This window comes from Lycium barbarum, chromosome 4 (assembly GCF_019175385.1).
Source record: "Lycium barbarum isolate Lr01 chromosome 4, ASM1917538v2, whole genome shotgun sequence".
Lineage (NCBI taxonomy): Eukaryota > Viridiplantae > Streptophyta > Magnoliopsida > Solanales > Solanaceae > Lycium > Lycium barbarum.
Window position 1 is genome coordinate 1,304,909 of NC_083340.1, and position 25,246 is coordinate 1,330,154.

At 31.4% G+C, this 25,246-nt stretch overlaps 1 protein-coding gene and 1 pseudogene across 1 annotated transcript; both read left to right on the plus strand.

The window, feature by feature from the left end:
• Positions 1-439: 439 nt before the first annotated feature.
• LOC132638044 (cellulose synthase-like protein G3) lies at positions 440-8,654 on the plus strand (annotated as a pseudogene).
• A 9,549-nt stretch (positions 8,655-18,203) lies between these two features.
• Positions 18,204-24,977, plus strand: LOC132634761 (cellulose synthase-like protein G3). The gene is made up of 6 exons (XM_060350814.1): positions 18,204-18,972; positions 21,807-21,959; positions 22,193-22,318; positions 22,511-22,954; positions 23,667-24,014; positions 24,306-24,977. Exons 1-6 carry the CDS (start codon positions 18,379-18,381, stop codon positions 24,858-24,860), a joined length of 2,220 nt encoding a protein of 739 aa, XP_060206797.1. The 5' UTR covers positions 18,204-18,378; the 3' UTR covers positions 24,861-24,977.
• The last annotated feature ends 269 nt before the right edge of the window (positions 24,978-25,246 follow it).

Below are 25,246 nucleotides of genomic sequence, written 5' to 3' on the forward strand. Positions count from 1 at the left end.
AAAATTCCCTTTTAAGATTGTCAGGTGATAATAGGTCGCCTTAATAGTTTAAGTGATATATGGAGATTTCGGGTATAGTTTAGGGTCAATCTATGTCTTTTGCCTATTTAAAAATAATTTAACTTTAAAATTTCTTTTACCCTTCATGAAATGATTTACAGTCACATAAATATCTAAGACTTGTTTTGAACCATAAATTTCAAAGGAGTATCCTTCTTTCTTAAATTCCGTGTCAACTCAAATAGTACCACGGAGGGAGTAATTCTTTCCTTCAATTTTGGCTTCAAATACTCTTTTTATTTTTCTTAATTAAAGTCAACTAAATTATTGTCCAAAGCACTTACTACAATAAAGTATTTTGGACCCTTTGGTATAAATACCAGTGCTTCTTACCAAAATATATCACTCCATCTTCTCTAATAACACACTTTAGGCAGAAATGGAAACCACAGCCGTTAGTGGTCTTCACTCCTTCAAAGTGAATCCTTTACAGATTATCCTCAACCGTGCATTTGCACTTATTTACCTTTTTGCAATCCTAGCTCTTTTCTATAACCACACAGTCAACTTATTAAATTCCACTTCATTTATCACTTTCACCATATCAATTTCCATTTTAATTTCAGATATAATTCTAGCCTTCATGTGGTCAACGACTCAAGCATTTCGTATGCGCCCACTAACACGTAAAGAATGTCCTGAAAAAATAAAAAACTTTAGTAACAATAATTTTCCAGCACTCGACATATTTATTTGCACGGCGGATCCTTATAAGGAACCGCCTTTACACGTCGTTAACACGGCGTTATCTGTTATGGCGTACGATTATTGCCCGATCGAGAAAATTTCAGTTTATGTATCGGATGATGGAGGTTCGGAGCTTACACTATTTGCTTTTATGGAAGCTGCAAAATTTGCTGTGTATTGGTTGCCTTTTTGTAGGGAAAATAGGATAATTGAAAGGTGTCCAGATGCATATTTCAGTTCTAATTACATAGAAAATTCGGAGACACAGAAAATTAAGGTATGTGTTTTTTCCTTTTCAAGTTTTATTTTCAGTTGTTTCAATATGTTTTGCATGAGAACTGCAAAAGCTTTGGCATAGTAACAATCTCTTTCTATAAAGTGCATGTTTACGTGCTATAGCTACACTGTGTAGTTTTTTTTTACAGTAGTAGATATGGGACCTGAAAAATGAAGCAAACAATTAACAGTCTGTTGCTATAATAAATTAAACTATATTGTGTAAAATCTTTTTACTTGAGTAATTCTTCCGAAAAGGACAGACTGTATAAATACTTTAATTTATACAAGCAATGTGTTTTAACTGATTATAAAAGATTATTTAGTTGATTTTCAATATTACCAAATCATGATTATCAAGCAGTTGCTTGTTATTAGTTGGTTACATGAACTTATAGTATAAAAAAAAGTGTATACTATCGGCGCAGACAAGTTAAATTCTTAAAAAAATACTCGCCTTTGGTAAAAGTTTGCAGTTAGTACACATGTGCATGCATCGTAATATATTACTCCTATAGAATATTAGCTAAGCTTCCACGATCATTAAGTTGTTCGGACTCTTAAAAATTATTACCGCACACGTAATGTATCTTTTTAAAAATGCATCGAGTGACATTTTTAAAAAGTTAGACCAACATATCACAAGGATAGCTTTGCATGCGCGACATGCATTTATGATTTTTTTTTTTTTTTTAATTTGGGATGAAAGTTGCATATGGGTGTGGTATTTCACGATTCAAGATCTGCAATAATAATATTGTCGCACCTCTTATTGGGTCAACTTATTATTTTACTCTAGTTGTAATTTGATGGTGGAAGAATGATTATCTCAAAATTATTAAGAAATATACTAGTAGAAAGTAGATCTAAAATTTGAATTTGTAATCTAAAGAAAAAATTTTAAACCCTCTTTACAATGTTCCATTATTGTGTCAAGAAGATTCAATATATATAAAGAACGGAAAAGGGCCAAATATACCCCTGTATTATTGGAAAAGGGTAAAATATATCTCTCGTTATACTTTGGGTCCAAATATATCTCTACTGTTATACTTTGGGCACAATATACCCCTTCACCGTTAAAGTTGATCAAGGTGGACATCGAATCCTACGTGGCGCTAACATTTGATGAGGTGGATGTCACGTGGCATGTCACCTCATCACCCCTAACACATATTTACTCCTCCCCTCTTTCACCACTAAAATTTCCTTCCCCTTCACAACCATTGCCGCCACTAATGTTGGTGTTGGTGTGTTGTGCAAGAATAGACTGGCGAATCAAGGCTAACCTGTAATGTGTCCCATTTTAACCGTTTGATGAATCAATTAAGGCAAATTTGGATAAACCCAGAAAGATTTAGCAATCTAATGCTGAACTGACAGTGAAAATAATTGAATAAAATCAACACACACACTACACCTTTGAATAAAGAATAAGAGAAAATCTTATATTTAGCACACAACCAATATTGCAAATAATAAAAGACTGATTTTCTTCATACCATTTTAGCAGTTGATGAATCAAATAAGGTAAAATTGGATAAACCCAAGAAAGATTTAACACTACAACGTTATACAGACAAGAAAAAGAGCTGAATAAATGAACAAACTACTCATACCCTTTGAGAAAAAATTTAGAACCCCAGTAATTGAAGCAAGAACTTTTTTTTTAAGCAAATAAATTCAACCCATTGATTATAACAAGAATTTTTCCTTTTAACATTTCCCAATTTTCTTTGTGATTTAAGAATACTCTGTTATTTACTTTTAACGCACGGCACGCCCACATTAGTGGCGGTAAAGGTAGCAATAGTGGTGGAGGGGAAGGAAATTTTAGTAGTGGAAGAGGAGAGGAGTAAAATGGGTTAGGGGCGATGAGGTGGCATGCCACGTGGCATCCACCTCATCAAATGTTAGTGCCACGTAAGATTAGATGTCCACATTTGTCAACTTTAATGGTGGAGGGATATATTTGTGCTCAAAGTATAATGGTAGGGGTATATTTGGACCCAAAGTATAACAAGGGGTATATTTGATACTTTACCAATAGTACAGGGGGCATATTTGGCCATTTGCCGTATAAAGAATAAAGTTAAAATTTTCCTTATTTGCGTGATTTTATTTTCTAAACAAAGGAAATTAATTGAACTTCTTTTTGCCAACACTTACTAGGCGTTTGGACATGCGATTTGAAACCATGAGATGAAATCAGCGTTTGGACATGCATTTTATTTCATAGTTTCAAACCATGGTTTAAAATCCCAAATCATCTAAAAAAGCATGATTTGAGGTTTCAAACTATGGTTTCAAAATTTTTAAATATACAACTTGGCCCATAAGTTTATATTTTGTAAAAAAAGACCCATAAGTTGGTAGATATTTTTAACAATTACTCCCACCAACCATTTACCAACCTTTATATGTCTAACAAGTGGGAGGATTATATGAAAGAGTAGTTACATTACTATTCATGTTTTTTTTTTTATTATTGAACTAAAGTTTGATTTATTGATGTTGTATTTTTCAGAAAGGCCTTCTAGTTGCGTATTAATTTTGTTATGGACTATGACTTGCTCATTTGGTAAGATTGTATAAGAATTGAGAATATTTTGATAGTTTTCACAACTTGTGAGGTTTTTATGTCTATAAGAAAAAATACAACTTAAGAAATTCAAATTGCATGTCCAAACATGATTTCAAATCATGGTTCATCGCATGATTTCATACTATGTCCAAACGACTCCTTCGTTTCGCCCCCAGGTGGTTTAACAAAGAGATAGAAAATATTTATATATATATTATTTTTCAAACTGGTCATCACATAAATAATTTTAGTTTGGGCATATTTTATTTTTTGTCTGATCCTGATCATATATATACAAGTGTGCAGTTGATGTATGAAAGCATGAAGACAAGGATAGAAAATGTGATGGAGACGGGAAAGGTGGACGAAGAATATATAAGCAACGAGGAAGAGCTTCAAGCTTTTACCAAATTTTGTACTGCTGGATTTACTCGTCATAATCATCCCTCTATTATTCAGGTTTGTCATAACAACTTTTCCTTTGTCTAAAAACTCTTTTTTTATACTCCCTCCCTCCCATAATAAGTGTCATCTTAGCAAAAAACACGCATATTAAGAAACTAATAATGCAATGTGAAGTTTATCAAATTACCCCTATATAATAAAAATAAATTATTCTTACCTTTTGATTAGATTATGCACAAGAAGTAAACCTTTTGACATTGAGAATCCAACAATACCAACTTACTATGTGGCTTTTTTCAATCATCATTTAGATGTTACTTTATTGTCTAAGAGTAGAATTAGAAAAAAAATTAGTTAATTTATGTCTTGATTTCCTAAGGTGACACTGATTGTGGGGCAAAAATTTTTGACTAAGATGATACTTATTATGAGACGGAGAGAGTATATAATAATGACTGACCGTAACAGTGCAATCCACTAATGAATGATATTATCCGCTTTTAAGCCTACGTTATAAAACGCATCATCAGCATCTAAAGCCTTTTTTTTATTTTTTATATACATACGCAAACATGTCTCTCATGTTTTGTTGATGTGGTTTGCGGAAGGTGTCGCATGTACAACCCCTTATAGACTCTTAACATGTCCCTCACTGAGGTTTGCACTAGGGGTGGGCGTTCGGTTTTTCGGTTCGGTTTTTCAAACTTCGGTTCGGTTTTTTCGGTTTCGGTTTTTTGAAAGTGGACACCGAACACCGAACCGAATTAGTTCGGTTCGGTTCGGTTTTTTGAAGTTCGGTTCGGTTCGGTTTCGGTTTTTTAATTCGGTTTTTTTTTTTTTGCATGGGCCTAAATTGGGATATTTTCTACTTGTAAAATGAGCTTTTTTTTTAATTAAAAATGAGCTATTTTATTGTTTTTAGATAAAAATGGGAAAATACTGAAAATATAGGAAGTCCACAGCCAGAAACTGGTTGAATGACCGATACCTGGAATATATCATTGAAATGGTAAGTGTGAAGGATTCGTCTAGCAATCAATATAAGAAGAAACATTATGTTCAGGGTTTCTCTAGTAATGGATTTACTTTCAAACTATCAAGGTCAATTCCCTAAACATGCATAAGAGAAAGCTTGCTAGAAATCCACTTACTGGGGCTAGAGATAGTGCTCGCAACATCAAGACTGCTCCAAACAAATCCATAAGTAAACCAAAGATCCATGGCTTGTTGAAAGGATGCAGCAAAGTGCAAACGGAGAAGGGATGCAGCAAAGTGCAAACTGAGAAAACTGGAAATTGGAAAAGATATGAGCAGTTAGCACTGTAGCAGTAGCACTGTTCGGTTAAACCGAAAAACCGAAAAACCGGTGAATCGGAACCGAACACCGTACCGAAAAACCGAAAAACCGGTGAACCGGAACCGAACACCGTACCGAAAAACCGAAAAACCGAAACCGAAAAACCGAATTAATTCGGTTCGGTTCGGTTTTTCGGTTTTCGGTGTTTATGCCCACCCCTAGTTTGCACTACTATCATCTCAAAGATATATAGAGGATTGGCCTAAACTCAGTTTAATGTTGTAGTTCCCAGTTCCCAACACCCCAACCCCCACCAAGGTTGCAATTTTCTTCTAACAAAATGATTGGTGCAGGTTTTATTAGAAAGTGGCTATGACAAAGACATAACAGGTCATGGCATGCCAAATCTAATTTATCTTTCAAGAGAGAAAAGCAAGAGCTCCCCTCATAACTTTAAAGCAGGTGCCCTCAACGCTTTGGTAAGTAAAATTTCATTAAATTTATTAAGACAGCCATTTATTTATATTTAAATACTTATTTTTACTAATAGTGTAGATATTTTTTTACGAAATCAATATAGCTTGATCAGTTACAAGAGGTTATTATCATCTTTTCCACATTACACATTTACACCTGTAATTGGCTTTTAAGTAACCTAATCTATAAAATCGTCCCATTTAGCCTCCTGAGGAGGAGTTTGGTTTCAAACTCCGGTGCAACTTATATTCTCATGGTTCAAAAAGAAATGAAATTATAATTAAATTAATTACTTATTATGATTTATTTCTTCTTGTGATAGCTTCGAGTTTCGGGAATTATGACAAATGCACCTATAATATTGACACTGGATTGTGACATGTACTCTAATGATCCATCAACACCTCAACGGGCTTTATGTTACTTCTTGGACCAAACATTATGGCCCACTTTAGCCTACGTTCAAGTTTCCTCAATGTTATCATGGGCTCAACGACGCAGATATTTATGGTGGTGAATTCAAAGCCTTGTTTCATTCAAATCCAGTGGGCATGGATGGGCTTTATGGGCCCAATAATGTCGGAACTGGATGCTTTTTCCGTCGTCGGGCTTTTTTTGGGAGTCCATCGTCGTTTGAGAAGCCCGAAATTCAAGAGCTGTTTCCGGATCATCTTGTGAATAAGCCCATCCAGGCCCAATAAATGTTACAGCAAGCCCATTATGTAGCAAGTTGCAACTATGAGAATGAAAATAATTGGGGTTCCACGGTGAGTTTTATACTGAATATTTACCCCTATCTTAATTTATTCTTGGTAACAGTTTTAACTTTTAAGGCAGTGAATGTAGAGTATAATTGCATTAGCAACTTTTTTCGTGGCAATTGATTCAAACTTGCCACGAGATCTAATATATATGACAAGTTCGAACTAATTTCACAAAAGAAGTTGTAAGAGTTGAAGGTAGCATGTGCATAAGTCGGTGAATATAGAGTCTAATTGAATCAACTACTTTCATGGCAATAAGTTCGAACTTGCCGATATTAGATCTTATTGCCCCAAAATTACTATACTCTATTTTTATATAAACATATAATTTATATAATTATTATAACTATACTCCAACATGAATTTGTCATAGTTGATTGATTCATAGATTAGAAAACATTCTTTTGTGTATGTCTCATTATTACTTATGACTGAATTTAAACCACCCCTTCTTTTTGGTGGCAATCGGTTCAAACTTGCTAATTGTATTGCCACGAAAAATTTGTTGGAGTTGAAAGCAACAAGAAATAACTCAGTGAAATGTGGAGCATAACTGCAGCGAAAACTTTTCAGTGGCAATCAATCCAAATGTGTCATATACATTAAATCTTCTTGCCACAAATTGACATATTCAAAACAGAGAAAGTTACATATTTGACCGCTCAGCGAAATATATTTATCTCCACTAGTCAGTATACATAGCATATACATTTATTATGTGCACATTATTTACAGGATTTTTTTTGTTGTGGGTGTCTATTTATGTCAATTTTCCTGCAAAATTATGCAGATGGGCTTTAGGTATGGATCACTGGTGGAGGATTACTTCACTGGTTTTAGACTTCAATGTGAAGGTTGGAAATCTGTGTTTTGCTATCCTAAAAGGCCTGCATTTTTAGGAGATGTACCTATTTCTCTCTATGATGTGGTCAGCCAAAACAAAAGGTGGTCTGTGGGCCTACTTGAAGTTGCTTTCTCAAAATATAGCCCATTAACTTTTGGGGTTCAGTACATGGGCCTTGTTAGGGCCCATTGTTATGCTCATTATGCATTTTGGCCCATTTGGTCAATACCAATTACTCTATATGCCTTCATTCCTCAACTTAGCCTCCTCAATGGGGTTGCCATCTTTCCAAAGGTATGCACCAATTCATTTTCATCAATAACTATATGTTGATGTTTAAAATATAGCAAGCAAAAAACATAACGAGATAAGAAATAACTAGCCTAGATAGTATAGTGGGGAAGTTACACATTTGGTCGCTCGTCCAAAAATATTCAGTCACTAGACAATATACATATTTTATACACTAATATACATATATATTATACATCTGCCAGCTTATAGATATAATTTTTTTAATTGAATTTCAGGTTTCAAATCCATGGTTTTTCTTGTACCTTTTTTTGTTCCTCGGAGCATATGGACAAGATTGCTTCATCTTTATGTCTTTTCAAGGGACATTTAAAAGGTGGTGGAGTGACCAAAGAATGTGGATGATAAGGGGATTATCATGTTATCTATTTGGAACAATTGAGTATTTAACTAAACACTTAGGTGTATCTACACAAGGGTTCACCGTAACAAGCAAAGTAGTCGATAATGATCAAGGTAAAAGGTATCATCAAGGAATTTTCGAATTTGGGGTTGTTTCGCCTATGTTCGTTACACTAGCAACGGCATCAATTACCAATTTAGTGGCATTTCTCAAATCAGTAGCTTCAAGTTTCAAGGGTGATCAAAGTTTGGACGGTCTATTTATCCAAATATTTATTGCTGGTTTTGTAGTAATAAATTGTTTACCAATTTATGAAGCTATGGTTTTGAGAGGTGATAAAGGAAGAATGCCTACAAGGGTCACTATTTTCTCCACATTTCTTGCTGCTGGTCTCTGTATGGCATTTGCTTTTCTCCTAAGAAGTGCGTAATACCAAAGAAAGTTTTTTTTTTTTTTTTCACTTTGGGACTTTTGGTTATTTTATTCACAAGCTTCGCAATTGAGTGCAGATTGTTGTATTTCTTTACATTTTACTGTATGTGAATCAGGTCCAATAATTTGGAAATTTAATGAAGTTTTTCAAATCTTGAACTTCTACTTGCCAATCTTCAACTTTCACAAACTTCTTTTCCGTTCACGTCAAAACAAAAAATTGATTTCTGACTAACTTTTTTCCGACTTCAATTTCAAATATTCTTTTTCTTCCGCTCAAAAAGAGACTCTGACTGTCCTATCACCTATGTCTTATCAAAACTAAAAAAGGCGGAGCTGGCGTGTAGGTTACGGGTTTGACCGAACCTAGTATTTTTTGTCCAAATTCCATATTTATTTTAAGAAATACTTTTAATATGTATAAATTATTAATTTAGAACTCAATAACTTAAAAGGACCAAAATCTCGAACCCATAAGCTTTAAATCCTAGCTCCATCTCTGGTCACATTGGCGGAGCCAACTTGGGTTAGGGGGTTCATCCGAATCTCCTACGGCGAAAAATTACATTGCTTTTAATGGTTAAAATTAATAATATAAATAGTAGATGTTAAACTCCATTTTACTTCTTCGTGTATTTACTTTTTCATAATTTTGAACTCTTTTAGTGAAAAAATCCTAGCTTCGCCACTCTCTAGTCATACGTAATGTCATTCTAAGTTCTATCTATAAAACTATAATATGCAACACCTTTTTGTGCCATTTTTTTTAATTGAGAAGTAAATTAAAAGCGTGAACTTGCAAAGTTCCATCTAATAATCAGATGCTAACGTATATAAAATCAGTGACGAAGCAAGGATTTATATTAAGGAGTGTCAAAAAATATAAATATATCATAACCCAAGTTCAAACACGGGATCTTAGGGAATTTTTGCAACCCGTTAACCACTTCTAGTATGTCTCAAAAGTCATTCTTTTTTTTTTAAGCACATGGTGTTGTTTTAAATATGATTTGATCCAAATAATTTCACTGTAGATCGAAGTAATGACTATAAAAAAATAGTTTGAGGAATAATGACTACAACAAAAGTCTACCCCGCATCTACTTATTTAAAATCTAGAATCCGTTTTTTTAGCACATGGTGTTGTATGAAATGATCCAAATAATTTCGCCGTAAATCTTTTACACAAACTATATTTTTATAGTCATTACTTGATAATTTTAGAAACTGACCTACCACTTACAAAAGGATCTATACCATTAATATAGCCTCAAGTTTTGGACTTTGGGCTACATATCCCGCACCATATGTTTATGAGATATTTTCCATTTGAGACAATATCCGAAGATTGTCACTTGAAGATTCACACGTCAGATTCATTTTATGTCCTGTCAAACTATAAAATTCTCGGCCTCTCAATTTTATGTGTAGCCGGTTTGAAAGACGATGATCAAAGTATCTAATTTTCGATGTGAATTAATGTATAGTTTTTTAACGTTTTAAAAAGTGACATTAAATACTTGAAAATTTGTATAAATTGACATAGTCAATAATTCAAAATACATAAAAAGAGTTTGAAAAAAGCCTACTAAAAAATAATTATTTGACTCCCCAAATAATATCATCTTCACATCATAGGGACGAGAGTAGTAATATATCTTGACCTAACCCAATTAACTTGACCCTTACACTTTTCTCTTAAAATTCCTCTTTATTTATAATTTCCTATAAATTCCAATTTCTCCCTTTCTATTTTTCTTTTGCCTTCATTTCCATTTCATCTCCATCTCAAGAACTTATTATTCTCTCATTGAAGTAACAATGATTTCATCAGATTCATTTCGTGTCATACATTACATATAATAAAAGCCAAGAATTTTCCAACTTCATCACTATCAATTCCAAATCTGTCAATCTTCATAACAAGTCCATGTTATGTAGAAAACAAAGGTGTCAGTTATCAAAACCAATATTTTTAGGACCACTACAGGATTTTCTTTCAATGGCAAAACCACTTGGTTTCTGCTTTCTATTATATCATAGTCTTTTACGGTCAGGGTTTTTGTTCCTAATCATTTTTTTAGTTAATACATTTTTATTCACAATAAAATAAAATCCTCAAAGAGGAAAATTACAAGTAAGCAGAACCAACCCTTATCTTACTAATCCTAATCCTAACGAGAGACTTAAATATTGTCATTTATTATTTATTACTATAACATTGGGAGCTCAATCCAAAATAAAATTATATTTCCAGGTAACTATGAGAAGGTTTATGTCCAACTTGAAAAAGATTGATTTCAACTCCATCTTTTTTTGTAAGCAAAAATGTTAATTTTTCTGTAGAATGTGAATTAAATAAATGTGAGGATTAATTAGTCCGCTTAATAGAAGGAAAAGATAAAATAAGAAAGAAAAACACAACAAAATCCAGAAATTAATCAATCAATATTTGGGTGTGCCTCCTAAATATTCAGTTGAGGATCCTGTGATTTAGGATTTACATAAATAGACATAGGACAAAATAATTGTCATTTCGTAGTTGTTGGAGTATAAAGCACACCAACATTGAATTCTTGGAGTAATCATAACTTCTTTTTTTTAAGATAATTTGCTCTAGAAACAATCAAACTTCTTAATTTTTGTTATCTATTCATAGGGCGAATTCAGGACTTAGAGCCTGTTTGGATTGACTTGTTTCAGGTGCTTTTAAGCCAAAATAACTTTTAAAGTATTTGGGTAATATAAAAAAACGCTTTTAAGAACTTGGTTTTAAGCCAAAATGACAAAAATAAGTCAAAAGTTATGAGCTAGAATTTCTAACGTATGACTTTTGGCTTATAAGTCAAAAGCGATAAACTCATCCAAAAGGGATCTTAAACTTGATGAATTCGATTTAACGTTCATTATACTTCTAAGAAATGAGTTTTAATCTCATATTTGTTACAATTTTTTGTGTTTACATACAAATTAATTTTTATTCAGCGTCGAGATACGTAATTTAGATTAACTCTCTGCTGAAACGCTACGTCACGTTATAACGTTAATTCATTGGTCATGATAAAAAACCCAATACCTTTTTAATATATAAATGCTAATTGTCACGAATACGATGATGTATGCATGAAAGTGATCATGAACACGCAGACGTAACACCTGTTATTTTAAATATTCCAAAATGAACCTAATAAAGTTCATTTCCTTATAATGATTAATGAGGTGACCATAATGTTTTTTAAAATATAAATTAATACCAACATCAGAAGTTAATGACCATGTTCTAGTCAATACATGTGATTGCAAAATCACAAATTCTTTGACATGTGACCTCCTTATCTTTTACGTCAATTACAGGTAAACGATAATCAACCCAAAAAACAAGGCGGAAATAACATTCCATTTAATATGACAGTGTAATGATATTTTTTTATCTTATTAATATAATTTAATTTTTATAACATGTTACTTATCATTATCTAAGGTTACTAATCGATGTAGGATAGGCGACGCTAAAAATTTCGGATTGGGCTCCTCTCCATTTCCCTGCTCTCCATTTTCTCAAGTTCTACCTTAGATTAAGGACACATGGCATGAGTTAGAATTAATGGCTAAGATTTAATTGACTAAAACAAGACTCTAACAATGGTTTACATAATTAATAACTTATCCATAAATATATTAAAATACTTTCTCTCTCTTCCTATTATACATCTAATATTATATTTTAATTCATTTCCTACTCCGACAAGACAAAATCCCTATTGGGATTTTAACTTTGATTCCAACGAAAAAAAATACACTAAACAACTTCTTCAAGTAGTGAAGCAATTAAGGATGAAGCAATTTAACGTTTGTTTTTTATTTGGACTTCACAGAAAAAAGTTACATGGCATCGCTATAATTGGAATAGAGAAAATTACAGTGAAGATTGTATATGGAATATGCAAAAATTGTTTTGGCTCAAAGAGATGAAATAAATGGGATAAATAATCGGGTAAACTAATAAGGAAGCAAATAGATAGGAAAAGAAAAGTAGAAAGAGAGAGAAAAGTTTTTAATATATTTATGGACAACTTATTAGAGTCCGGAGCTAAAATGGCTTATTTTTGGAGCTAATAGCTCAAAATAGGCTACATTTTTTTTATACCACAATGGGTATTTCGTTGGATAACCAACGAAATACCCACAATTACCACTGTTCATGACCGGAATATTTATTTACATTTCGCTACACTTGTAGCGAAATGTAACAATTTTTTTTTTTTTTTTAGCATTTCGTAGGTACATCAACGAAATAGTTTTTTTTTAAATTTCTTTTATTTTATTTCAAATATGATTTTTTTTTATTTCATTCATATCAAAACGAAATTGGAAAATATATATTTTTTTTTTTGCATTTCGTTGGTATATCAACGAAATAGTATATTTTTTATTTTTTTATTTTTTGTATTTCGTTTATTAAAAAACGAAATATGAAAAAAAAATTATTTCGTTCATATCAAAACGAAATTGGAATATATATATATATATATATATATATATATATATATATATATATATATATATATATATATATATATATATATATATATATATATATATATATATATATATTGCATTTCGTAGGTATATCAACGAAATAGTTTTTTTTTTTTGGTATTTCGTTTATTAAAAAACGAAATGTGATTTTTTTTTATTTCGTTCATATCAAAACCAAATTGGAAAATATACATATATTTTTTTTTTCTATAACGCAGTAAAACAGTACCAAAAAAAATAAAATTGGCCAACTTTATTTTTTGCAACACTTAGTGTTTTTTTCCATACTTTGACCAATCATTAGTCGTGTGTCAAGACTCCGAAATGTCAATATTTTATATAGAACCTGATATTTTTTTCTGCGTACAATAATGTAGGCCCAATACATCAAGGATACGTAGACGTTCGGATCGTCATTTTAGGTGTTGAAAAGGTGCCCGAAGTAAGTTTTGTTTGAAAAAAACTTAGTGTTTGACTGTAAGGTTATTTTAGTCAACTTTATATGTCGAGAAAATTAGTCAGCTTTATTTTCAAAAATTGAAACCACAGAAGTGAAATTGACATTCACAGCTACATTACCCAAAGATTTTTACGTTGAAATCTATTGCGTATCATCATCTTATAAGTAAATAAAATTTAAAATTTCACGCCAATTTGGGGGAAAATTGAAATTGAATGGGATAAAAGCTGTTTTTTTAAAAATCGGCTCGGCCAAGGCGGTTTGTCCGCATAGATCTCGAAAAAATACACAAGTTCAAAAAAAAAACCCGTAAAACGGACGTCCGAGCACAAAGTTATGGCCATCTAAAGTTTGACGACTTTACAACTAGTTTTTTCTCCCTATATTTTTTAGAATTATATTTATATTCAAAATAAAGTTATGTCTTGACTTTACAACTAGTTTTTTTTTTTCGTATATATTTATGCATTTCGTTTGTAGATCAACGAAATAGGATAATTTTTTTTTTTTTTTGTATTTCGTTGATATTCCAACGAAATAGGAAATTATCATTTTCTTTTTCATTTCGTGTATTAAAAAACGAAATAGGATAAAAAAAATTTTATTTTTGTATTTCGTTTATATAAAAAAATAGGAAAATAATTTTATTTTCATTTCGTTTATATAAAAACGAAATAGAAATATATATATATATATTTCTATTTCGTTTTTATACCAATGAAATAGGATAAATATATATATGTTTTTTGTATTTCATTTATATAAAAACGAAATAGGAAAATATATATATATTTTTTTTTGCATTTCGTTGGTAAATCAACGAAATAGTAATTTGTTTTTTTTTTTTGTATTTCTTTTATTAAAAAAAGAAATATGATTTTTTTTGTTTCGTCCATATAAAAACGAAATTGAAAAATAAAATATATATATATATATATATATATTATATAAATGAAATACAAAAATATTTTTTTTATATAAATATATATTTTGTTGGTATATAAACGAAAAGAAATAATTATTTTCCTATTTCGTTTTTATATAAATGAAATACAAAAAAAATATATATATTTATCTTATTTCATTGGTATATGAATGAAATAAATAAAAAAAAAAATATATATATATATATATATATATATATATATATATATATATATATATATATATATTTCGATTTCGTTTTTATATAAACGAAATGAAAATAAAATTATTTTCTTATTTTTTTATATAAACGAAATACAAAAATAAAATAAAAAATTTATCTTATTTCGTTTTTTAATACACGAAATGCAAAAAAAATAAATGATAATTTCCTATTTCGTTGGAATATCAACGAAATACAAAAATAAAAATAAATATATATATATATATATATATATATATATATATATATATATATATATATATATATATATATATATTATCCTATTTCGTTGATCTACCAACGAAATGCATAAAAAAAAATATATATGTATATATTTTCCAATTTTGTTTTTAGATGAACGAAATAAAAAAAAATTCTTATTTCGTTTTTTAATAAACGAAAAAAAAATACTATTTCGTTGATATACCAACGAAATGCAAAACAAAAATAATAAAAAAAAATTCATGTAAAAAAAAAATATATACCATTTCGTTGATATAACAACGAAATGCTAAAAAAAAAAAATTGTTATATTTCGCCACAAGTGTAGCGAAATGTAACTAAATATTCCGGCCATGAACACAGGTAATTGTGGGTATTTCGTTGGTTATCCAATGAAATACCCATTGTGGTATAAAAAAAAATGCAGCCTATTTTGGGCTATTAGCTCCAAAAACAAGCCATTTTGGCTTCGGACTACTCCAACTTATTAATTATTTAAATCATGGTTAGGACCTTGCTTTAGTCAATTAAATCTTAGCCATTAATTAAATCTTGTGCCATGTGTACCTAATCTAAAGTAGGACTTGGGGAAAATAGAGAGAAGAGAAATGGAGAGGAGCCGGATCCAAAAAATTTCTGAGTGTTCAAAGCCTTATTCAAACTTTAAATATTTGATGGTAAATTTAGTTATTATTATAGTGTTAACTTGACGCCATTATAGGAACCTATCATAAATTTCAAATTCTGAATCAGCTTCAGCAACTGGCCACATTGTAATCTATGTACGGCACTGACTAGGAGTATTAAATAGAATTACCTTCAATTATTTTTTAATAATTTGGTCTTCAATTATTTTTCAATAATTTGGTTGTATAAATATATTAACGTCGCCAGTCATATAATTTAACCTGTTTTGGTAATAATATATTTTTAGTAATAATATCTTCAACATGCATAATAACCTGAAAGCATCTAGATTCAACCGTTGGGCTTTAACGATGAGGTATAATGTGAATTGAGAAATGGAAGAAAATAAAATTTGAACAATTTTCTTTCTCTTTTTTTTTTTTTTTTTTTTTTACAGTGGAACTTTGTCCCTTACTGAAATGGAAAGATATATTAGTGTGCTTATATAGAGAAACACTTTATTTAGCTCTTAAAGGGGTGAGAAAAGAATCTCCCCTCGCGCCATCGTTGTCGCTCGGCTCAGCTTCGGTTTTAGATCCCACGGTCACTTCCCAACTTAAAAATTCGCAACGAAAAAGACACCTTCTTTACGAACAAGTACTATTGCACCTTTTAGTCTCCAACAGTTCACACATTGAAAGGCATCCTCAGAAAATCGTCTTCTTCTTCCCATCTTCTGTGCATTATTTTAAAAGTATGTGTCAAGTGTGATTTACTGCTATTTATTGTGTTCGTTGAAGTTCTGCAATTTGAATTGCCTGTATTATTGCAGAATGGTGTTACATTCTATCATGGGAGAAATTAATTCAAATCTTAAGCAATTGTGAGGGGATTAAATATCTTAAAGAAACACAATTTTCTGTTGGGCTCGAAACTTAATTAATCTAACGTTTATTCTATTAACAGTATATTGAATACACGGATAACATCGACTTTGAACAGAAACTGGTTGTACTTTCTCCGTTAATTATCACCATCACTTATATTTTTATGGCTAATCATATCAAATTTCGACAGATATGTTCCGTTATCAGGACATTTAATTTCGTGTTGGGTTTAAGTTGTGTACTCAGGGATATGCTTTTTATAAATTGATATATGGCTACTTTATTTAGGTTTAACATCTTTTGGAAATGGTATACTTTTAGTAATAATATCTTGGACATGATTAATGACCTGAAAGCATCTAGTATTCTATTTTGAACGACATCTGGTTGTACCTGTGTTGATCGCCATCGTTTATATTTTATGCTTAGCTAATTAATCATATCAGATTTGACAAATATGTTCCTTTGTTAGGAAGTTTCGTGTTGGATTTAAATTGTATACTCTTAGATATTTTTTAATTAATCGATGCAGCAAATAATTAACAATTTAAAGGTATTCATTTCAATTATTATTTTTGGTAACAACCGTAAATATTCATGTAATTATTATGCACTCCATATATGAAAGAGCAGAAGCCAGAATACATAAAAGGGATGGTTGGATATTCCATTTACGAGTTCTTGTGCAATCTTGATGAGCCGAATCGCACCGATAACTTCGGTTAAAATTTACTATAGTCACTTTTCAGTCTCTAAATTTTAAAAATAGCTATTACTATTAATTTGTCATGGGTTTTAAATTTTGCACATGAAATTCCAAGATATTACTCCTTCCGTTTTATTTTATTTGGCTCCTATATTATAAATGTATTTTTTCTACTTGTCCATCTTAACAAATAAAGAGAGTTTTATTATTTTTTTCCCATGCTACCCTTAGTATTAAATAATTACGTAAAGTACTAGTATGCAAAATTTAGAGTTACAAAACATCATTAATAAGGTTAGTTTAGTAATATACTTAGTTTAGTAATATACACCTCTCCTAAAAACTTTATTAAGGGGCGTGTCAAGTCACATGGGTCAAGTAAAATGAAACTGAGGAGTATCTTGAAATTACTTGTGAAATTTGAAATTTCATGACGTTGACTATTTTTTCAAAAACATAACCGGCAAATAACAAGTACATGCTATTAATTGGAAGGGCAATATCTTCAAATGGGCTGAACATGTTTCGATAAATTGCTCCAGAACATAATATAGACCCTAAGATGCTCCATTTATGAAATAAGTTTAATTTGAATAAAACCGGATGATTAAATGAATTCGACAATCACCATTTGATGTGTACTTCCTAAATAATTTAAAAATAGGCTTGAATCATTCCATTTTGCTTAACACATAGTGACAAAATGTGATGTTCTTATCGAGATATCTATGGTCCACCATACAGCAATACAGAGAATCTCATTTATTTTCTAAACGAATCAACCTATCAAAGTTTAGACTTGCTAAATAGTACTTCCATTTTACATGACGTTCCTTTTCTAATCTTTTTCTTTTAAAATGACATATTTATCTATTTAAAAGATTAACAATATGTTTTATTTTACTGTTGATGACGTGTTTTTTATAGCTATAAAAATGACACGTTTATTACCATGACACGTTTAAGACAAAAGAAATTTACTAAGAATACTTCTAGTATGTGTCAAATGTCTTCTTTCTTTCTTAACTATATACCCAATCAACATTATAATATAAAATTAAAGGGAGGGAGTAGCTAAATTGATGCAACATATTTTACACTATCCACGTAAGAAAACTTCAACTTTCATTAGCATTTTTTTTTCTTCTTCTTCTTCAATTTCCATTTCAAATACTTTTTTAATTTTTTTTATTAAGACTTCAACTAAAGTATTGTCCAAAACACCAACTATAAAGTACTCTATTTTGGAGCCTTACTTGGCTATAAATAGCAGTGCTTCTCACACCGTAATAACACACTTTAGACAGAAATGGAAACCACAGCCGTCGCCACCGGCGGTCTTAACTCCGTCGAGGTGAATCCTCTACAACTCATCCTCAACCGTGCATTTGCCCTTATTTACCTTTTTGCCATCCTAGCTCTTTTCTATAACCACACACTCAAACTCCTAAACTCCACTAGTTCCATTATCTCTTTCTCCATATCAATTTTAATTTTAATTTCAGACTTAATCCTAGCCTTCATGTGGTCAACGATTCAGTCTTTTCGTATGTATCCACTAACACGTAAAGAATGTCCCGAAAAAATAAAAAACTTTAGTAACGATAATTTTCCGGCACTTGACATATTTATTTGCACGGCGGATCCTTATAAGGAGCCCCCGTTAAACGTCGTTAACACGGCGTTATCGGTCATGGCGTACGATTATTGCCCGATTGAGAAAATTTCGGTTTATGTATCGGATGATGGTGGTTCAGAGCTTACACTGTTTGCTTTTATGGAAGCTGCAAAATTTGCTGTCCATTGGTTGCCATTTTGTAGGGAGAATAATATAATTGAAAGGTGTCCAGATGCTTATTTCAGTTCTAATGACATGGAAAATTCTGAGACACAGAAAATTAAGGTATGTATATTTAGTTTTTGCTCTTTTTTTCCTTGAGGTTTATTTTCAGCTGTTTCAATAATTTATACTAACTGGTTATGTCATGCGTATATAAGTGAAGTAATTTCTTGCCGAAAAGGACAAATATTATAATATTATTAATGTAGTTTAACTGGTTATAACAAATCATTTAGTCGATTTTCAATATTACCAAATTATAGTTATCAGATAGTTACATGTTAGTTAATGCACAGAAGTTAAACTCTTATAAAGTACACCTTCTTTAGTTTGTTAGAGTTTAATTTGTAAACTTTCACAAGGGCTACTATATATGTTGCTTCGGCGGACTCTCTAAAAAAATGTTAGCCGCAAATCTTTCAAAAATACATTACTTTCACGCGACGCATTTTTATTTTTGTTGAAATGGAGGATGCGGCACATTTATTTTTAAGATTTTTTTTGGGGGAGTGGGGAGTTGCATATGGGTGTTGTATTTCATGATTTAAGATGGGCACTGTTATCTGTGCAAGCTGCATGTGCGATGTACGCTTTTAATTTAATATCCTTAGAGATAGGGATTTAGGACCCGTTTGGACATGTTTTGAAATTATGATTTGAAATCATGAGATGAAATCATTTTGGATATGCAATTTGAATTTCTTAAGTTGTATTTTTTTTTATAAACATAAAACCCCACAAGTAGTGAAAACTATCAAAATATTCTCAATTCTTATACAATCTTATCAAATGAGTAAGTCATAGTTTATAACAAAATTAATACGCTACTAGAAAGCCTTTCGAAAAAATACAACATCAATTGATCAAACTTTAGTTCAATAAAAAAGAAAATTTAACATGAATAGTAATGTAACTACTCTTTAATATAATCCTTCTACATGGTAAACATAAATAATGGTTGGGGGAGTAATTGTTAAAATATCTACCAACTTATGGGTCTTTTTTTACAAAATATAAACTTATGGATTAAATTTTATATTTAAAATTTTTAAAATCATGGTTTGAAACTCCAAATCATCATGTCTTTTTGAATGATTTGGGATTTCAAACCATGGTGAGATGAAATGCATGTTCAAATGTTAATTTCATCTCATAATTTCAAATTGCATGTCCAAACGCCTACTTAGATAGTGATAAAATTAGAGGCCTCTCCACTGCTGCCATCTTTACCCAATCACAGCGTCATATTCTTGGTTTATTTATGATTATTTTACTATACTCGTTGTCAATTGCAATAATTGAAGGGCCGAAGTCACGTCATAATGCATAAGAATTTGTTGGTCTACCACTCGAAATAATTTGTTGCAATTTCAGTCTTTTTTTTGTCTGAACTTTAAGAAGAAATGCTTGAATTTCAATGATATATATATTAAGACAATGTATGTCTGAAGTCATTTCGAAGCAGGTATACTTGAAATTATGGTCCATTACAAATATCATCTTAGTTATATATACTTTTGTCTACCGGTCGTCAGTAAAACATAAGACATAAGATCAATAAACAACACATAAAATCTATATAATATTTTTTACTACTATTTCAATTAGAAGTACTGATCACAAAAAATCATTCTCGTAAAGTAAATAACAATGGAGAATAGTACTCCATCTGTACCAATTAGTTTATGTGATACACTTTCCTCTTTAGTCCGTCTGAAAAAAATGATACATTTTTTTATTTGGGAATAATTTAACTTTAAACTTTACCTTTTACACTTAACAAGATGATCTATAACCATACAAATATCTTCCTTTTTTTCTTAAACTCCGTGTCCAATTAAACTATATCACATAAATTGAGACGGAGGGAGTACTAGCTAATTTTGTGTAGCAGTAGGATAAGCAACTTGCACAATTTGCTTGGGATTTCGTTATTATCTGAATATATTTCATTCTATTTCTCTTTGATTTTGTTTTTGAATTCAATCCTTCCGACGTTATAGCCACGGCAATAAACCAGATATTTTTCTTGTCATTATTCATTCAACAAGTCGCAAAATACCTATATGCATATCAGCATATGTCATGTTTTGTTATAATGTGTTGACTCAAAATATTCGATCGCCAATAATATTGTCACAGCGCTTATTGGGACACCTTATTATTTTAAATTCTAGTGGTATATTAGAATGTCACACCTGAATTTTGGATCAGTAACCAAAAGCTTTTTTTTAGTATTATGCTAGAATCCTCCGTTGTGTCAAAAGCGATTCAACAACTTATATACAAGATTTTTTTTTTCCGTTTATATTTACGTGATATGATTTTTAAAATATATTAGAATGTCACACCTGAATTTTGGATCAGTAACCAAAAGCAATTTTTTATTTTTGAACTTTTTTTACAATTACACTAGAATCCTCCCTTGTGCCAAAGGAGATTCAACAACTTATATACAATAAAAAAAATTCATTTATATTAACGTGATATGATTTTTAAACAAAGAAATGGAAATAAGTTTATTTTCTTGCCAAAGTGGTAATCATATATATAATTTTAGTAGGCGTTTGGCCATAGAAACCAAAATCTTTTTCACTTTTTTTGGAATTTTGGAGTTGGAGTTTTGTTTGGCCATAGTTTTTGCAAATAGTATTTGTTGTTGAAATGTATTTTTTCAACAAGGTTTTGGTTGTGCAAAAGGTGAAAAACAAGTTTTGGTTGTTTTTCAAATTTCAACTACAACTTCAAGTTGTATTTGGAATTTTCATGGCCAAACACTAATTTTTGAAAAAGTGAAAAAAAATCCGGAAAAAAGTGAATAATTCTTATGGCCAAACGGATAGTTTTGAAATATTTAAATTATGTCTAGTCGTGATCATACATAAATATATGTGCAGTTGATGTACGAAAGCATGAAGACAAGGATAGAAAATGTGATTGAGAGGGGAAAAGTGGATGATGATTATATTAACAACGAGGAAGACCGTCAAGCTTTTAGCAAATATTGGACTGCTGGATTTACTCGTCATAACCATCCCTCCGTTATTCAGGTTTGTCATTTCAACATTCCATTTGTCTAAAAATATCTTTCTCATATGTAATGGCAGACTATAGCAATGTAGTTCACTAGTAACATAATCCGTTTTGAGCCTAACTAAAACACTCCCTTAGAGACTCAGTGTCCTCGTTGAGGTTTTGGCGCCACTATCATCTTAAAGATATGAAATTTGCCCCACTATCAGCTAAGGTTACACTTTTTCTTTTAACAAAATGATTGGTGCAGGTCTTATTAGAAAGTGGCAAAGACAAAGACACAACGGGTCATGGGATGCCAAATCTTATTTATCTTTCAAGAGAGAAAAGCAAGAGCTCCCCTCATTATTTTAAAGCAGGTGCTCTCAATGCTTTGGTAAGTAAAATCTCATCAAATACAAGAAGTTATTATCATCGTTTCCGTATTATAAACTTAATACTGTAGTAATTGCTTTCGAGTAATCTAATTGTGTGAAAAAAGTTTATATTCTCTTGGTTCAAAAGAAAAAATGAAAATATAATGGAATTAATTACTTTCTTACTTATGATTTATTTCTTCTTGTGATAGCTTCGAGTATCGGGAGTTATGACAAATGCACCGATAATCTTGACACTGGATTGTGACATGTACTCTAATGATCCATCAACACCTCAACGGGCTTTATGTTACTTCTTGGACCAAACATTATGGCCCACTTTAGCCTACGTTCAGTTTCCTCAACGTTTTCATGGGCTCAACGAGGCAGATATTTATGGTAGTGAGATAAAAGGCCTGTTTCATTCAAATCCAGTGGGTATGGATGGGCTTCGTGGGCCCAATTACGTTGGAACTGGATGTTTTTTCCGTCGTCGGGCTTTTTTTGGGAGCCCATCTTCGTTCGAGCAGCCCGAAGTTCCAGAATTGTTTCCGGATCATGTTGTGAATAAGCCCATCCAGGCCCAAGAAATTTTACACCGAGCCCATTATGTAGCAAGTTGCAACTATGAGGATGAAAGTAATTGGGGTTCCAAGGTGAGCTTTATACTGAATATTGCCCCAACCTTGATAAATTCTTGGTAACATTTTAAGTCAGTAAACGTAGAGTATAGTTGAACTAACAACTTTTTTGTGGCAATTGATTCGAACTTGCCAAGATATCTAATATATATGGTAAGTTCGAGCTAATTCCTACGAGAAAGTTATTAGAGCTGAAAGCAACAAGTGCATAAGCCAGTGAATATGGGATAGAATTGCACCAACAACTTTTTCATGGCAATCGGTTCGAACTTGCCATATATATTATTAGAATTTTTTGCCACGAAAAAGTTGCTAGAATCAAAGGCAACAAGTGCATAAGTTAGTGAATGTGGAGTATAATTGAACCAACAACTTTTTGTGGCAATCGATTCGAACTTACAAATTTCGTTGCCACGAAAAAGTTGTTGGAACTACAAGCAACATTTGCATAAGTCAGTGAATGTGGAGCATACCTGTACTGACAATTTCTTGTGGCAATCAGTTCGAACTTTCCACATATATAAATGGAAAAAACTACACTGTATAGTCGTCCACCAAAATAAAAGCCGACAAATGTATATTTGTTTTGTATATTAAAATAGATATACAAAAGATCTGCATATTTTATACATAATAGTGTATATTTTTCGTATATTTGACTAGCAAATGTGTAACTTTTCCTATATAAATTTCTTTGCCACAAACTAACAATTTCAAAACTTTGCAGATGGGCTTTAGGTATGGATCACTTGTGGAGGATTACTACACTGGTTATAGACTTCAATGTGAAGGTTGGAAATCTGTGTTTTGCAATCCTAAAAGGCCTGCATTTTTAGGAGATGTACCTATTTCTCTCTATGATGCGGTCAGCCAAAATAAGAGGTGGTCTGTGGGCCTCCTTGAAGTTGCTTTCTCAAAATATAGCCCATTAACTTTTGGTGTTCAGTCCATGGGCTTTGTTATGGCCCATTGTTATGCTCACTATGCATTTTGGCCCATTTGGTCAATACCAATTACTCTATATGCCTTCATCCCTCAACTAACTCTCCTCAACGGGGTTTCCATCTTTCCAAAGGTATGTAACAATTCATTTTCATCAATAACTATTTGTTGACAAAATATAGCAAGCAAAAACATAGTGAGATAATAATTTTTAATTAGTCTAGATATTATGATAGGGAAGTTGTACATGTGGCCGCTCGGCCAACAACATTTACTGTCCCTACTCGCTAGCCAATATACATGTATTATACACTAATATACTATACATCTGCCAGCTATTTTTGGGGCGGGCGGCTATTTAAATTAGTTTCTCTCCTTAGTTCCTTATAGATATATCTAAAATAATTTTCTTATCGGATTTCAGGTTTCAGACCCTTGGTTTTTCGTGTACGTTTTTTTGTTCCTCGGAGCATATGGACAAGATTGCTTGATTTTTATGTCTTTTCAAGGGACATTTAAAAGGTGGTGGAATGACCAAAGAATTTGGATGATAAGGGGATTATCATCCTATCTATTTGGAACTATTGAGTATCTAACTAAACACTTAGGCATATCTACACAAGGGTTCAACATAACAAGCAAAGTAGTCGATAGTGACCAAGGTAAAAGGTACCATCAAGGGATTTTCGAGTTTGGGGTTGTTTCGCCTATGTTCGTTACACTAGCAACAACATCAATTATCAATTTAGTGGCATTCCTCAAAGCACTATTAGAAATTTTCAAGGGTGATCAAAGTTTGGATGGTCTCTTTATCCAAATGTTTATTGCTGGTTTTGTAGTGATAAATTGTTTGCCAATTTATGAAGCGATGGTTTTGAGAGGTGATAAAGGAAGAATGCCTACAAGGGTCACTATTCTCTCCACATTTCTTGCTGGTAGTCTCTATATTGCATTTGCTTTTCTTCTAAGAAATGTGTAATTTTTTTTTTTAACTTTTGGTTATTGTTCTTGTATTCTGATTACTTGGTTTAGTTGAAGAATCCAACAGTAGATTTAGTTGATATTTCAAAAATAAAAGGATCATGGAGATCTCATAGAGTGCAGCTTGTTATATTTCTCTAGATTTTAGTGTATGTAAATCAGGTCTACTATTTTTGGAGATTTAGTACCTTTTTTTTTTTTCTTTCAAATCTTTAACTTCTACTCGCCAATCTTTGACTTTCATAAAAATGATTTCTAACGTTTTGCAACTTCAATTTCAAGTACTCTTTTTCTTCCGCTCAAAAAAAAGACTATCATATATCAAAGCTAAAAAAGATCGTCATATATAGAGCCTGTTTGGATGGGCTTATTTTAAGCAGCTTA

Excerpts from the sequence above, each read along its gene's own strand:
- LOC132634761 (XM_060350814.1), top strand. The coding sequence starts at position 18,379 with ATGGAAACCACAGCCGTCGCCACCGGCGGTCTTAACTCCGTCGAGGTG. Across the intron at positions 21,960-22,192 it reads ACCATCCCTCCGTTATTCAG|GTCTTATTAGAAAGTGGCAA; the intron begins GTTTGTCATTTC and ends TGATTGGTGCAG. Across the intron at positions 22,955-23,666 it reads AAAGTAATTGGGGTTCCAAG|ATGGGCTTTAGGTATGGATC; the intron begins GTGAGCTTTATA and ends AAAACTTTGCAG.